At 54.4% G+C, this 16,529-nt stretch overlaps 1 protein-coding gene across 2 annotated transcripts in view; it reads right to left on the bottom strand.

Annotated features, from left to right (window-relative positions):
- SPNS2 (SPNS lysolipid transporter 2, sphingosine-1-phosphate) overlaps positions 1–16,529 on the bottom strand; it is a 37,571-nt gene that overhangs the window by 5,681 nt on the left and 15,361 nt on the right. For both annotated transcript variants that reach the window (XR_003590716.2, XM_027975110.2), the window contains exons 2-6: positions 16,220–16,285; positions 6,359–6,495; positions 2,197–2,348; positions 1,894–1,960; positions 232–374 (exon numbers count right to left, since the gene is read on the bottom strand). Coding sequence is in view for 1 of the 2 variants with exons in the window: in XM_027975110.2 (XP_027830911.1) it covers positions 232–374; positions 1,894–1,960; positions 2,197–2,348; positions 6,359–6,495; positions 16,220–16,285 (565 nt within the window). In the remaining variant the exon portion in view is untranslated. The remainder of the gene's footprint in view (positions 1–231; positions 375–1,893; positions 1,961–2,196; positions 2,349–6,358; positions 6,496–16,219; positions 16,286–16,529) is intronic.

Genomic DNA, 16,529 nt, shown 5'->3' with positions numbered 1-16,529 from the left:
GAGGCAGACTTCCCTCCCTCACACCCTCCCCCCAAGGGCAGAAGGCCTCAGATGCCTTCCCTGAGGCCTCCGGGGCCAAGGGCTCTGGCTTCAGGAATTATAAACGCTAGTGGTCTCAGCACTGTCGACAGTGGAGATGCCAGGAAGTACAGCCAAGCAGGCAAGGGGGGGATGTCCTCCCACCTCGGAACCCCTCCCTCTTCCCACTGGACCCCTCCCAGCGGCACTCACTTGCGGATCAGGGCCTTCATGTCTCGGAGCCATGACGTCCGTGCCTTGAGCTGCCCCCCGAGCTGGTCGGCATGGCCCCTCTTCGTGGCCGGGACCAGGACAAGGATGAGCGTTCCTGTGATCATGCCCAGGATTGGGGACACCTGGCGGGGCAGGGTGCATCAAGTTAGGACACCAGGCCCCCAGAGTCTTTGTCTTTCTTTGGCACTGGGAAGGGGTACCAGGCCAGCCATGCCTTCTCTGGGCCCCGAGCTCCTCCTCTGGGCTCATATCTTCCCAGCCTTCCAGACTGGGCAAAGCCACCAGAGGTGATGCCAGCACAAAGGGCTGGTGGGCTCCAAATGGGCTGTCCAGATGAGGGGTAGGACGGGAGAGGGGACTGAAAGTGAAAGGGAAGGAGGGAGGGATGGTCAGAATGGAGGAAGGAAGGAGGATAGATTGCTAAATAGACGGACAGATGGATGAATCCTTGGATGGATGGATTGCTGGGTGGATGAATTAACACATGGAAACAGGAGGATAAATGGATGGGTGATAGATGGAACAAAAGGAAGACAGGTAGGTGGGCGGATGAGAACTAGGAAAGGAGAGTTCCTGGGGTCAGGGGCCAGATACCAGCTCTTACCCACCTCCCTGGGTCTGGGAAAGTTTCTCAGGCCGGCTCCTCTCCCTGGGGAGGGTAGACACTGAGAAGGGACTGGTTGGGCATGAAACTTCCAGCTAAAATATCAAGTAGGTGATCATTTGGGAGGGGCCCATGTGGGTGGCTCGGCAGTAAAGAATCTGCCTGCAATGCAGGCAGCCCGGATTTGATCCCCAGGTTGGGAAGATCCCCTGGAGGAGGGCATGGCAAGCCACTCTAGTACTCTTGCCTAGAGAATCCCACGGACAGAGGTGCAGGCTGCAGTCCTCGGGGTCACACAGAGTTGGACACAACTGAAGCGACTAAGCAGCTGCAGCAGCATGGGGGTCCCCGGAGAACAGAGGCGCAGGGGCCCCTTTGGGTCTTCCTTGCATCCTTCCCAGTGTCAAGAACAGAATCTCCAAGGCCCCAGGCCTCTCTCCGGATGGAAGGAGCACATCGTGGGAGCCTGGATTCCAATCCGCCGGCTCCTCCACCGGCTCATGAGAACCGGGAAATCTGTACCCACCCCCACCAGGCCTGGGAGCCCGTGGGCTGGGGAGTTCCTGTCCATTTGCTGTCTCCCCCACCCCCGTCAAAAAATTCCACGGAGGCTGCTTCCTTCCTGCTTTTGAGGAAAAAACACTTTGTCTTAAGCTTCCTCTCCTTCGCGAGACTGGGGATCTCTGTTTCCTCTGATTGCACCGTCCTGGGGCCTTGGCACACTTGTGCTGAATCCTCCCGCAGGACAGGAAGCGGCCCCACACAGAGGTCTTGTCTCAGTCCCAGCCTGGCACAGTGCCCCCCAACCCCCAGCTTGAACCAGGAAGTGCCACCATGAACCTGGAATTTCCTTTGTCCTCGCAGACTGCGGCCCCTGAGGGTGGCAGGGGCAAGTCTGGCTCCCCAACACCTCAAAGTGGGCTCATGGAGAAGAGCCCAGGTCCGTGAGGTGGGAAGCTAGGGAGCCAGGCCTGGGCTTTGTCCCCGAACCTCTGGGTGACCCTGGGCAAGAGCTGGTCTGGGGGAGGGGTCCTTACCCGCAAGGCCCAGTGCCAGTCTCCGGCCGCCTGCTTCACGCTGGAGCCGGTGATGTAGCCCAGGCCGCTGCAGAGAAAACAACGTCGTCAGGCAAGGACGGGCAGGGGTGCGGGGGTCAGGGGATGCTCACCAGTCCAGGAGGCCGCCAGCCCTGTCCCACCCCAACACCCCCCTCAGCCAGCCAGGGAGCTGGTCCCGGCGGCTTTCAACGCTGACCGCCCGCATGTTTAGGTCACAGAGAGCCGGACGTCAAGGAGAGGGGATGGTCAGAAATCCGAGGGGACCCTGCCTGGATCCCTCACCTGCCCAGCGGGATGGCGAAGTAGAAGACAGACAGCATGAGCGTGCGTGTGTTCTTGGTGAAGAGGTCGCCAATGATGGTGGGCGCGATGGTGGAGTAGCTGGCCTCGCCGATGCCCACCAGCCCGCGGGAGAGGACCAGCAGCCAGAAGTGCTGTGGGGGAGGGGCGCAGGCTGCTGGGAGACTGTCCTGCTCCTCTGCCTGCTCATCCTTGGTCCCTGCTTTGCTCCCCACCCCCTGCGGGGCCTCGGAGCCAGGATGGAGCCCTACCACTGCCTGAGCAACAACTACACCCCGGGCGGCTCCAGGCCTCAGTTCCCACCTCTGAACAGTGGGTCGGACTGGGCCCAGGACTGGGATGGAGCTGGACTTTCACGGGCTGAGAGTTGTAGGTGTGGCAGGAGCAACAGCCTGTGTCTCCACTGCCAGCCCCACCGATTAGGAGCCTTCCTCCCTGGGTTCTGGCCCCACCTCGGGAGCTCAAGCCAGCCCCACTCTGAGTCCCATCCCTGACAGGGCCGCTGGGCTGGCCCTGGCGGCACTGAGGACCCAGTGTACACGGGGAATGGGCAGGGCAAGCCCAGTGGGCTTGTCACCCCTCCCCCATCACACATCAAAGAGCAGAGCCCAGCTGAGCCGGGAAGGGTGGGGCCCTGCCAGCTGCCAGTGGTCCTACCCGCTTTGATGTGAACCCAGCCCCTCAATACCCCCAGCTGCCCAGGGCCTGAGAACCAAGCCTGGTCATTTTCCCCTGGCCTCACCCTGCCCACCCATCCGGCCCAGCATCGCCCACATCCAACCCTCCTCCGGGTCTCCCGGTTTCTCGCCCTCCATCTCCATCTGTTTCCCAGACCTCTCTCGGCATCGCTGGTCCTGCCCACCCCTCTCTGTGCCTCTCGTTTCCATAGTTCATTCACCCTCTCACTCTCCATCTTCCTTCCCCTGGCCCCTGCCTGTGCTTCTTTCCCTGGGAATCAGCTGCCCATAGCCTTTGCTTAGTTTTCTGTTGGATTCTTTGTCTTGCATTGGTTTCTGTTAGCTTCTTATATGTCATGGGAATTGATGTTTATTAGATAGGTCACAAACATTTTCCACCATCATCTTTCTTTCCACTTTTTTACAGAGAGTTTCATCACACAGAAGCTTTATTTTGTGTTATTCAATTCAATGCTGTCCCAGCTGCTGATTTTCCCTTAATGGTTTCTGAATTTCACATCTTGCTCAGGAAGGGCTAGTCCATCCCAGAACAACAACAACAACAAAAAAATATATATATATGTATATATATATATTCTCTTATCTTTTGCGTTTATTTTAGAAAGAGAAAGAAAATGGGAATGATGTCCTGTTCTCCTGGGCTCCAAGAGCAGGCAGATAAGACTCTTTGACAAAGGATCCCATTGAGCCTCACTCCTGCCCCTGGAACTGGATATCTTGTATATTTGCCATGACTTCTGCCTTTGCCTGTATGTACACATACCAGGTGACAACATTTAGTGTCCCCTGTGTGCTTTCAAAGAAAAAAATCAAATGACCATGTTTTTCTCCATGCATCTTGTCCCACAACTTGCTTTTTTTCCCTTCATCTTTTGGAAACCCATTTCCGCTGGTTAATGTAGACCTAGTTCATTCATTTGCTGCCAAGAATCTTATAGCATGAATACACCCCATTCTATCTGGGCATCCCCCTAGTCATGATCATTTAGACTATTTGTCTTCTCTCTCCCTGTCTCTTTTTTTTTCTATTACAAAACTATGACAAACGTCCTTGCATGCACCCATCACTTCGTGTCCATGAGGTGGAGTTTCTCTCTTCGGCATATACTTCGAAGTAGAAGGCAGGGCTCTGGGGTGTACACAGAATTTTATAAAATCCTGCCACTTTGCTCTCCAAAGAGGCTCTCCCAATTTACACTCCCACCAGCAGCTTTAATAACACTTGGTATTGTCAGCCTTTTTAATTGCTGCCAATCTGATGGGTGTGAAATGGCTTCTCATTGTTGTTTTAATTTGCAGTGCTTTCATTACTCTCGAAGAAGAGAACCATCTCTTCCTACATACATTGCCCTTTGGGGATCTTCCTCAGGAACTGCCTCTCACTATCCTTTGCCTATTTTTTTTACTGAGCTATTTGTCTTTTTCTTGTTGATTTTTATAGTTTGCTTTTAACTTTACTTTCATCTATCTGGGGTTTATTTTGAAGTGTGGTTAGAAATACAGACCATTCTTTATCTTCCATCCAGATGGACAGCCAGTCCTCCCAACACCGTTTATCTGAGATGCAACTTTCATCCTCCCATGAAAAGGAGGACTCTGCTTCCCCAGTCTCTTAGTTTATCCCTCTGCTGTTTTAGTTGGAATAGCCATGTTGGGATAACTAATGGGGTAAAGCCCCTTTCCCTGTTACTCTCACTGCTCTTGGCTGTTCCCGGGCATTTTCTCTGCCAAATTAACCAGAATCACATTGCCAAGGTCCACCAAAACCCCCCACGGGACTCAGAACATGGCAGCAGTGAATTTAGAGATGAATTGGGAGTGACCCGTCTGTTTCTGCCTCTGCCTCTGTTCATCTTCTCTCCCCAGCTCTCCTTTCCTTCCACACACCGGGAACGGTGCCCAGACTGGACATCATGGTCCTAGACTCACTGGTCAATCCCAGAAGCAGCCTCGTGGGCAGGACAAGACCCAGAGGAGGCCCAGGAGCTTCTTCTGGTCCAGTCCCCATTTTTGACTGTGGCCATGAGACTCTGCCTGATGCTCTAGGTCTGGAGCTTAGCTGACCTGACCCTCCTCCTTGAAGTTGCCCCATGAAGCAAAGCTGGAACCCCCAAATCTACCAGTTCTCTCTGCCCTCACCTCCAACCTCCTTCCATAAATGTAAATCTGACTCACCCTTCCCTTCTTCAGACTCTCCCAGGATCCCAGAAAGAAGTTCAGGCCTCCCAAATTGGCAGTCAGGGCTCTCCATGACCTGGTCCCTGCCGTCCTCTCCAGTCAAAGCACTCTCCTCCTTGATCTGTCAATACTCTACACCATTTATGCCTCCATAGGGCTGCTCCCTCAGCCCGTGCTATCTTCGCCAAAAGGCCAAACCTGCCAGGCTTGCCTGCCCAGCTCAAGTGCCACCTCCTCCAGGAAGTCTTCCCTGACTATATGGGTATCAAAGACTGTTGTCTGTCTTCAGTGAGGACTTTCAGCACTTTGCATATCTTGAAAGTCTGAATGTGGGAGCTCCTGTCACATCTTCCCACCCCCACCCTGGATGCTCCCAAGGCCAGGGTCTTCTCTTTTGTCCCCTAGGCTGAAAACTCCTGGAGGATAAGACCTGATTTTCCCCCTTCTTCCTCTATCTCCATCTACAATAGCCATCATGTGATTGTCCTTTCTCTGCTTGAACACCCCTAGTGATGGGACACTCACTACCTATCAGAGCACCATATCTCCTCTTTGGAAGAAAGAACAGAAATAAAAATGTGTTGAACACCTTCCATGTATGTGTCAGGGTGTGGACATCCACCAGTGCAGTTTTTTCTCACAACCGCCCTTCAAGCTGAGAAGTGTTATCCCCTTATTACAGATGAAGAAACTGAGGCTCAGAGAAGTAAAGCAAGTTTCTCCAGATCACAAAGCGGAATGGGCCACAGAACTGGGATCTTCAAACCCTGAACTGTGGGGGCCAAGTCAGAAACATCTTCCTTAGGTTAAACTGATGTTTATTTCCAGAGGACTTTGATCCAGGGAACCAGCTGGTCATTGGACAAAGAGCAAACTGTGCGAGGCCCAGAGAAAGGGAGCGACATATCTCGAGTCACACAGCAAGGTGACAGCAGAGCCAAGACTAGGACCCAAGGTCCTGACTCCTTGGCCCGACTTGCTTCCCCGTTTCCCACATTCTCTGCAAACCAGAAGCAGCTCAGGGAGAATTAAGATGTCCCACTGGGCTACAAGCCCTTCAGCTCAAGGCCAGCACAGGGAAGGCCCATCGGCAAGGCCAGAGTATCGAAGCACCCAAAGACCCCTCATCACAGTACACTTGAACCCAACAGGCTGCAACCCCAGTCTAGACTAGGAGAGGTCAATCAGACTAGCCACCCCCTGGAGGAACCAGGACACGTGGACAGGATGCACAGGAATGCCGGGTGGGAAACCCGGGCAGGCCTCACCTGCTGGGGGATGAAGGAGCTGGAGAACGTGACCACCGACCAGAAGAAAATCCCGCAGCTGAGGATCACCTTCCTGTTGAAGCGGTCACCCAGGTAGCCGAAGATGGGGGCGGCCACCATGAAGCTGCAGATGAAAACTGCGCGGGAGAGGAAAGTTTCAGGGATGGGACAGGGGTGTGGGAGGGTCCCATGGCAGAGCCCACCTGCTCAGATCACCCAGCAAGAGACCAAGTGCCTTTTGAGGAAGCAGCCCGCACCCAAGAGGGGCAGCCTCAGCCAGACCCCTGGCCCAGGGGAGCCAGGACAGCCCCGTTGGGTTAGGAGACCGCACGACTACATCCTCTTCAATGCCCAGCGGAAGGTGAGCCCTTCGGGTACTTGAAAGGGGCTAAGCTATCCACTCCAGTGTTCTTGGGCTTCCCTGGTGGCTCAGCTGGTAAAGAATCCGCCTGCAATGCGGGAGACCTGGGTTCAATCCTTGGAGAAGGGAACAGCTACCCACTCCAGTATTCTAGCCTGGAGAATTCCATGGACTATAGTCCATGGGGTGGCAGAGAGTCAGACACAACTGAGTGACTTTCACTTTTCAAAAGTTAAGATTTATTCATTGGACACTTTCATGCACCAGGGTCTGCTCTAGGGGTTCACCACATCCCATCTTGTGTGTCCTTCTGACCCCCGTCCCATCTTACTTCTCTCTCTCACACACTCAGAGAGAAGTGACTTGCCCAGAGCCCCACTGGCAGTAAATGTCCCATTGGGGATTTGACCTCCTATCTGCCTGACTCGAGCCAGTCTTCCTTATACTTTGCCACACCACTCTCCTTATTACATTCGAAAGAAGAGATCCAGAGAGGGAAAGGAACGCACCCAAGGCCACACAGCAAAAGAGGGCAGAACTGAACCTGGAAACCCAGGTTTCATGCTGGCCTGACCACACAGCCACCCTAACTCCCAGTGAGCTACAGAGGCTTTCCTAACAGTTAGGAACATTACCATTTCATTCATTCATTCAATAACTCGCTCATTCATCCATCCTTTCATCCGTTCAACAAAGACAAAACTTCCTGGCCTCTTGAAGTTTTCAATCTAGTGAGAAACAGAAAATAAAATTAAAAATATAGTATGTCAGGTGGTGACAAGTGCTAAGGAGGGGGAAAGGGCAGAAAAGGGAGATAGGAAAAGCGTGTAAGAGAAAGAATACAAGCGTAAACATTTTAAAAAGAAAGGTCAGAGAAGGTGACATTTCAACAAAGACCTGGAGGAGATGAGGAGATGAATGATGCAGATATTAGACTGAGAACAAACCCAAAGGTCCTGGGGCAGAAGTGGGCTTAGCGTATTAGAGTAGCTGATGTAGAGGGACCTGGAGGAAAGGCCAGATGGGGCAGGCAGGGCCTTGTGGCCCACTGAGGTGACTGTGGCTTCTAGTGAGAGAGGAACACACCAGAGGATGCTGAGCAGAGGCGTGAGGTGACCTGGTTTTGCTCTTCCAGAACAAGAGCACAGCAGTCTTAGAGGACCCCATGGGGATGGCTCTAGCGGGATGGGAGGGGCCTTGGGGGTCCCAGGTGGGATGAAGAGGCCAGCAAGGCAGGGGAGGCACCAGGTCATGCGGAGAGGCAGCCCCTGATTCCTCCTCCTGGAAGGCAGACCCGCAGCTGACGGGCAGATGGCCAGACAAAGCCCGGGTGAGCAGACAGGGTGGCCTCTGACCGCCACGCTGGACGTTCACAGGGGCTGTCTGGTCCCTCACAGGCCTGCGCCCCTAGGAGAAGAGACAGACGGAGGGAGGAGGGCAGGCTGGGGCCGCGTGACTGTCTCTTATCCTCCAGAGGAAGACAGAGAGTGTGTATGGGTGTGAGGATACTTTGTAATCCCAACTGGGTGATGGGGGCCTGCTGCAGAATCAGCACAGCAGAGAGGTGCAAGAATCTGGACTCCAGACACACTGCCCAGGCTCGAATTCAGCTGGGTTCCTTGCCAGCGGGGTGACCTTGGGCAGGTCACAACCTCTCTGTTCCTCATTCCATGGTATGCCGATAAATGTTTAGCAACTGTCTCTCTAAAAGGCAGGGGGAGGCGGGCCCTGATGAGTAGTGTTGCCAGTTTGCATGGTGCAAATACTCCCCAATGTGGCCTGATTTCAAGCTCCCAACATGATGTCACTAATCAGAATTGAGAAGAGATACGCAGTCACGGAGAGCTGTATATGAGTCTACCATCCAGATTCAACAGACACAAATAACTTAAAGGACGTAGACAATAAGTACAAGGCAGTGAAATAATTAGGAAGTGATGAATCTTGAGTGTTTATTACCTTTGTTTTTAATATGCTGTTTAATTGTAAGTTGATGTAATTTAGTTTTTAACAACGGTCTGTGCTTAACAACTAGCTCACACAATTCCTGAAAATTTAACAATCAACTCTCAGGAGTCTAAGCCACCTCCGGCGTGCCAACTTCCTCATCTGTGAAATGAAGATAAAAATAGCAACTCCCGGCTTGCTCTGGGCACTACTGAGATAGTGCTTGTAAAGTGCTTAGTGCCACGCCCTTCCCAGAGTGGGTCAACCTTGGTCAACAAAGGGCCCTTGTTTAGATCGGTCAAGGTAGAAGTTATTTCCTTGTATCCAGAAAAAGAATTGTTCCTGCTGGGCCTGTCTCCCAGGATCTGCCTGAGATCAGAGCAGAATACAGGTAGGAAAGAGACTGCAGTCTCCTGAGGACTCCACATGTTAGGGAAAAAGGAAGAATCGTTCCCTCTATGCCTGTGTCTGCAAGGTGGGGAGTGGGCAGAAGAAAAATCAGAGTAGGAGTTGCCCCCGCTGTCCAACCAGGGAGTAGACCTCATCTGTGGGTTGACCAGCTTAAAGAGATAAAATGCCAAGGAACCAGCAAGTAGGGCTAAATTCTGCCAAGACAGTGAAGGGAGGCTTCCTGGAGACAGTGATGCCAGAGTTGGGCATTGAAGGCTCCATATGAATTTACTGTGGTGATGATAACACTTAAAATCAAGAATACTAGAAGATCAGCTACAAATCGTATGACTGTTAATGAGCCATAATGCTGACCATTAATAATAACTGCAGTTACCATTTATGGAGCATTTATTCTAGGCAAGGCCCAGGGATGTACCCTGGACATAAGCACAATCTGATTTTATCATCTTCATCTCACAGAAGACACAATAGAGGCTTAAAGGAGTGACATCACACAGCTAGTGTGTGGCTGAGCCAGAATTTATACTCCAACTTGACTCCAAAGTCCTTGCTCTAAATCACACTACAGACTGCCAGGCTGGGAAGGCAGAAGATCCCAGCTGATGTTCCAAAGGTCAGAGAAAGTTCAGGGTGTGTCAGGGACAGCAGGAAGATGCAAGAGGCTGCAGGCTGGGAAGGTGATGGAGGGAGCAGCAGGGGATGGGGACGGGGACCAGGCCGTAACCCCTAGGACCGGGTCTGGCGGTTAGTGAGTGGGCAGTGGGAGATCCGCAGCACTAGACAAGCCCCCACTGGATGGGTGCAGAGGCTGAAGGAGGTGGGTCAGGCCTCAGCCCAACATCCCGCCGTCCTGGTCCAACCCTACCCTCCTGTCCACAGCGGAACCGGAAGGCAGCCCCTCTGGCACTTTCCCCACTGGTTTCGTGCATGCTCGTCTGGGTGGCCAGAGGCACCCAGGACTGCAGGTGGACTCCTGTTGGAGCAGCCACGCCCTTTCCCCACCCTCATCCTGCCAAAGGGCACCGAGTCCCATTTTACAGCTGGAGCCACTGGAAGGTGGAGGAAATTGCTCAAGATGACACAGCAACCCTCTTGACCTTGGCCTCCCTTGTTCCTCAGGGCCTTCCCCTTGGGGACAGGGGAGTCCAAGGTCAGCAGAAAGACTCAATCCATCTTGAGAGCCCTCCCCTTCTGCTCAGGGCAGACAAGAGAAAGGACCTCTCCTGGCCCTCGGGGATGGCACAGGCCAGCAGAGAGGCCTGAACACAACCAGGTAGGGACCAGAGGAAAACAAATTCCCGATGGGAGGAACAGCATGGGCAAAGGCCTGGACAGGTGACCCATGTCCCAGGAAAGGGCCAGAGCCTTCTCTGGCCAGCAGAAAGCTCTGATGAAAATAAAGACCAGCCGAGGCTAGAAGCTTCCCGGGCCCACCACCGCCAACCCCCTAGTCTTTGTTTATTCAAGGAGAGCTTTCTGGGCAGAGTGGCTGCCCCACCCCTGGTCTCGGTAGGGATGGCTTTCCCAGCACGAGGACATCCTGTGGTCAGGGCGTGGGGAAGCCCTCCATCAGCTCACATGTGCTGAGCCCACAGGTCCTAGACAATGGAGCCCCAGGCAGGGAGCCAGGGCAGGGGGCAGGGCCTTGGAGGGTGGTGTGGGAGGAGTCGGAGCCCCTGGCTCACCAGAAGAAGCTGGGTCGGAGCCTCACCGCTTCCTCTGCAAGATGGGCGAAGCCCTCTTCCCACTTTTTAATTTTTTTGCCTCCCAGCACTGGCTTCCTGAACAGCACAGTGGTAAAGAGTCCACCTGCCAATGCAAGAGACGCAGGTTCTACTCCTGGGTCGGGAAGATCCCCTGGAGGAGGAAAGAGCAACCCACTCCAGGATTCTTGCCTGGAGAATCCCATGGACAGATGAGCCTGGCGGGCTACAGTCCATGGGGTCACAGAGTCAGACACAACTGAGCACGCACGCACGCATCCTTGTGGGATCTAGGTCCCTGGGGACAGAACCTGCATCCTCTGCAGTGTTAGCGCAGAGTCTTCACCACTGGACCGCCAGGAAGTCCCACCTCCTCCTCGCAGGGCCAACAGGAAGTCATCAGGGCTTGAGAGCGTCCCTAAGGCGCCCTCCACCTCTTGTGGTGCTGGCTGAAAGCCTTCTCCCAGTGGGCCTGCTGAGGAAGCCAGCACCCACAGCTCGGAGCAACCCCCACTGAGAGCTCTGAGCCCGGGCAGACAGCCCCAGGAACCCCTCTACCACCACCACCCCCGCACACCACCCCCACACCCCACCCCCTGGGGCTGCTGAGAAGGTAGTCCTGGAGCAGGAGCGGGTGAGGTCTGCACTGGGGGAGCCCTGGGCTCCCACACCGTGGCCTTGGAGCACGTGTCCAGCCCCACCTCAGCCTGGGCTGGACCAGGGTTATTTTTACAAAATCCAGATCCGACCAACTTATTATTGGAAGGAGACTCGCCATCCTCCACATCCTGTGGGCAGGGAAGGAGCTTGGGCAGGCACGGAGCTGCGGGAGTCAGGCTATGCCTGCCCATGGGATATGGAGGATGGAGGCCCAGGCCGGCTAAGATGACCAGGAGGACCCAGATCAGCTCCCACCACCCCACATCGGTGCCTGGACACCCACCACACTCAAGGAAGGAAGGAGGGGAACTACACCTCTTTCAGACTTTGCTTAGTCTTAGACCCGAGGCTGCCCACTGAGGCCTCTGGAAGAGAGGTTCTCCAGCATCCCTTCAGACAGGAGGGCCGTGGGGGGACAGCCACGGGGGCTGCGCAACTTTGCCTGCAGAACCTGAGTCTTTGCCAAAGCTGGAGGATATTGCCAGGCTGGCTGAAGTGGGGAGGGAGCAAAGTGGGGAGGGAGACTCAGTCCCAAAGCAAAGGCGCCCGTCTGGTTTCAGTCTGAGCTGGCCCTTCCTCTGTCCCTGCACCCCTGCCCCCGAATCCTAGCCCTTCCACGTGATGCCACAAACCCCAGCGCTGAGTTGCCTCCCAGCTTCCCCCGCCATCCGCTCCCACACTCAGCCCCAGCGTGACCCTCCTGATGCACATACCTTGCAGGGACCAGCCCTGCTCTGCTATCTTCTCTGGCTCCCCGCTGCCTCCAGACAAAACCCAGATGCTCCACACCATCAGACCCCGCCTGCTGTCCCCAGCCCCTCAACTTAGCTCTCCCCACAACAAAATTCACACCACAGCCAGCAACAGCACAGCCCTCACTCTCACTCCCCGCTCCCCTGAGTTGCATTTATGCCAGTGTCCTTAAATCCAGCTTCTCGTTCACTTATTTTCTCTTCAACTGGGTCTAGTCTACTTGCTAACTCATCTAATTATTTTTCATTTTAATACTGATATTTTTCACTCCAGAATTTTGAATTTAGGGCTTTTAAACATCTCCTTACTCTTTTTTTTTTAAATAATGTGCTATTCCAGTCCTATAAATTCTACTCTTTCTTTAGAGCTTTGAGTGTTCAACATACCTAACGTAAAGTCCTTTCAAATGAGTCTGTTCTAATTCTTTAGGAGTGGGTTTCCCCATTTTCGGAGCTGGTGGACTCTCTCCCACAAATGTGGGTTTCCCTGTATGCTCTGTTTCATTTTGAATTTGGGTCTGTCTTCAGTGGGAATTGTCACCTGTGTCCTGTGCAAGTCCTGGGCCATGACAGCTTCCCTAAGGAGCAGTTTGGAATTTATTTCTGCTGGGATTCCTGAAAACAGATGCTTGTCTGTGGAAGTGGGTGGAATTCCCAGGCCTGTACAAAGCACGAGCTAGACTTGGCTCCCTGCTAAAATGCTGAACCAAGGAAGTGATGTCTTTTTACGGATGGAAAAACTGTCCATCAGCCTGGGTATATAGCTTGAAATCAGGGAAACCCCAGGCAGAAACTGAATCACCCATATACTGGTGATCAACTAAAAACTCAGGGACCCAAATCTGCTCTGCACAATCTTCAAAGTAAAGAATACCCCCAAGTCTGGAAACTGGTCCAGACTAGTCATCCTTTGATGAATCTGGGTGATAGATCTATGGAAACCTGTTACATTATTCTATGATTTGTGTATATCTGAAAGTCTTTGTGATAAAAATGTTTACATTAAAAATACTGTAACAAGTTTCTAAGACATATGCTGGTCCCTGCTTGGCTTTGGTACCAGCTCCCTCTCCTGTTTCTGAGTTCAACTCTTTGATTCTATCACCTGGAAATGTCCCTGCTAGCTTTAGCTTTCAAACTCAGCTATGTCATTTAAATGTTTTCCTGACATATTTTATCCAGCTGGGAAGGGGGAAACTCTGACAGATCACCAAGCTAACTGAAGTCCTTTCCCGTGTGTGTGTGTGCGCTCAGTCACGTCCTACTCTTTATAGGCCCCACAGACTATAACCAGCCAGGCTTCTCTGCCCATGGAATTCTCCAGGCAAGAATACTGGAGTGGGTTGCATCCCTCCTCCAGGGGATCTTCCTGACCCAGGGATCAAACCCAAGTCTCCTACATCTCCTGCATGGGCAGGCAGATTCTTTACCACTGCGCCACCTGGGAAGCCCTGCTTTCCCCTGAGCAAACTCCAATTCATCCTTCAAAGCCTCACTCAAATGTCCCCTCCTCGGGGAAGTCTTGACCTGCCACCAGACACAGCTAGGTCCACGCTCTCTGCTACAACCACCACCACCCCAGGCTCTCACAGTCTTTGCTGGCTGGGGACTAAATACGTCTTCTGTTCCCATCAATACAAGGAATCTTCCTGCATGCAAGGACTGAGTCCAAGGCAGAGCCTAGCGCAGGGTCTGCTGAGCAGTAGGTTTAGCAACAGCTGCCCCTTTAGGTATAGGCTATGGGGACTCTTGACTTCCCAAGACAGCAAGACTCAAGAGCTGTACTTCTGCTGTGGGCTTTCCCAGAGGCTGAGCTATGGCTGCTGCAGCTGAGGGGCCGGCTCAGAGCTGGCAGCAATATGCAAGGGGGCTGCCAAAAGTAGGCTCTTCCCAAACCAGCCTTCATGCTCTGGTCCCCAGGGGAAACAGCATGGGCAGGCCCAGGCCGAACTCTCTGCCCCTGCCCCCCAACCCTGTCTCCTGGCCCAGAAGCCCCTGGTGCCCACAAATAAGCAGGCAACCCAGCCCTCAATCCTGGCCCTTTGATCTGGGCAAGCACCAACACCTGGCTGGCGCCCTCCACCTGGCTCTGACCTTATCAGTGCTTGGGGAAGAGACAGGTGCCTGGGGCCCAGGCCAATTAGATGATTTGCCTGATAGCCCACTGAGTCACATTCTGGTCCAGCCCACCTGGCTTCTTGGCCAGAAGGGCAAGGACACTCTGGGGAGCCCTCCCAGCTGGTGCCCAGGGTGGGGGGTGGGATGAGGACCACAGGCCGAAAACTAGAGGGTCTTGGAGAGTACTGGAAATGCTCAGCATGGCCCAGAGGCACTCACCCCAAGAATGTTGAAATGCCAGACACTCTGACGCCTGGGACAAGCCTCACCAATCCAGTGAGTGTCTGTGTCCCCTCCCAAGCCAAGAGGACCCCATACGCAGAAGTTCCAATGCCAGGCCTGCTACTCTCTCACCATGAGACCTTAAGCAAGTCACTTCCCCTCTCTTGACCTCTATGCTTCCATCCTGAAAGTGAAGCCGACCAAAGGGAGCTTGGCAGAGGACGAATCAAAGAAGATGCTGTGGATGGTCTGTCCACCTCCAGCCAGGTGACCAGGGATAAGTAGGGGCTGCCGTGACTTCTCTCTTAACCAAGAAAGGCACAGTCCAGGGCATAACTGTGGCAAAGCCACGACCTTGCAGCCCTCCCACCCTCTCCCTGGGTGGATGCCCTGGCCCTGACCTCCATCAATGGGGGGTTGAATGGAGGAGGCGGGAGCGGGGGAAGATCAGTCAGCAACCTGGAAGGGGATGAGGCTTGGGCTGAGTCCCCAGTGACTCAGGGGCTCTGGAGGGAGGAGGATGGGCAACGAGGCTCCCTCCTGCCCTTCCCTCACCAGCTTGGCAGCCTGCTCCCTCCCACACTCCCATTGGGCTTGACCTCAGTCTCCCCCGTCTCCCAGGCTCTAAGTGCTGGTCAGTGCATTGCCCGGAGCCCAAGAGGCTGGAGGAACCTGTCCCAGGCTCCAGGGCAGGATGACTTGCTCTGACCCAGCCAAAGGAGGCCAAGCAAGGGCAGGGAGGGGGCAAAGAGCCCACAGAGGGGCTTGGGAGGTGATATCTGCAGAGGCAGGGGGCATCTGGATGCCCTTAGGAGAAGCTGGGCCCCACAGACTTGCCCCAGTCCCAGCTCTGTCCATTCTCACCTATTAGGACTGAACCCTGGAGCTATTCATCTGCCTTTTCTCTAAACCCAGAAGACCCCACCTGGGAAGTGAGAAACGGAGCCTGGCTGAGTGGCTATGGCTCAAGGAGGCCTGGCACTGGGCATGCTGGAATGCCACCCAGACAGGTCAGGCAGGTTCCTGGATGGAGCCAGCTTGCTCCACCCCTGCCTCCCCAGAAAGCCCGGGAGGGGACGGGGTTCCCAGACTGGAATGCAGACCACAGACCTTCTCCCCCACATCTAACTGGGCCTCACAGCCCGAAGAAACCAGGGCCAAGGGAACCGGCCACACAGCAAGGTCAGGGCCGGGTCAGGACAAGCCCTAGGATGTAACAGGAGGGGCAGAGAGGCTGGAATAACTGCATAATCACCTGCCAGGCTGCCCTGGCCCAGGGAGGATGGGCCCTTCCTCCCCATCAGTCCCAAGGCCAGGATCCCAGGCGAGAGGGGCAGAGAACCTCAGACCCAGGTCTCGTCTGGGACCCAGGTTTCTCAGGCGTCTGCCCTAGGTCTGCAAACTGCTCCGAGGCTGACCAGCTAGAATTTCCTGCTTTGGCATCTGAGAGGTGATTCCCAGGTGCCTACATTCTTACCCACAGCCCTGAGGGCAGGTGCTGTTTGTTTTACAAGAATAGAAGCAGAGGCTGGGAGAAGTGGTGCCTTATGTGAGTGACAAGGTGGGATGTTGGACACGAAGCTCACGTTCTTTTCAGCAAGTCAGGACCGCGGAAGAGATAGGCAGGGAATCCCCGCCGGGTAGAAAGCCAGGTGGGGGGACCAGGATGGGAGACGAGCCTCACCTGACTGCAGCAAACCGGCGCCGCGGTCCTTGACCCCAAAGTGTTGCTGGATATCCAGAAGAACACCTGGGAGGAGAAGACAGAGGGTGATTATTGGAGACGCCTGAGCCCAGGGCACCCACACCTCTCTGCCCCAGCCAGGTGACCCTCAGCCTCTGCCCAGTCCTCTTTCCGCCCCTCCGGGCCCAGCCTGGCCCCAACTAGAGAACTCCACCCTGCCCAGTTTAGCCAGGTCACTGGGAGCCATGGAGGCCAAGCGTCCATTCTGCGGTGTTTAACCCTGCATTCAGCCAGTGTGGGGTCCGAGGAG

The sequence above is a fragment of the Ovis aries genome, chromosome 11 (genome assembly GCF_016772045.2).
Source record: "Ovis aries strain OAR_USU_Benz2616 breed Rambouillet chromosome 11, ARS-UI_Ramb_v3.0, whole genome shotgun sequence".
In the NCBI taxonomy this organism is placed as follows: domain Eukaryota; kingdom Metazoa; phylum Chordata; class Mammalia; order Artiodactyla; family Bovidae; genus Ovis; species Ovis aries.
Note: the sequence above shows the minus strand (reverse complement) of the source record. Positions and strands in the feature narration are given on the sequence as shown.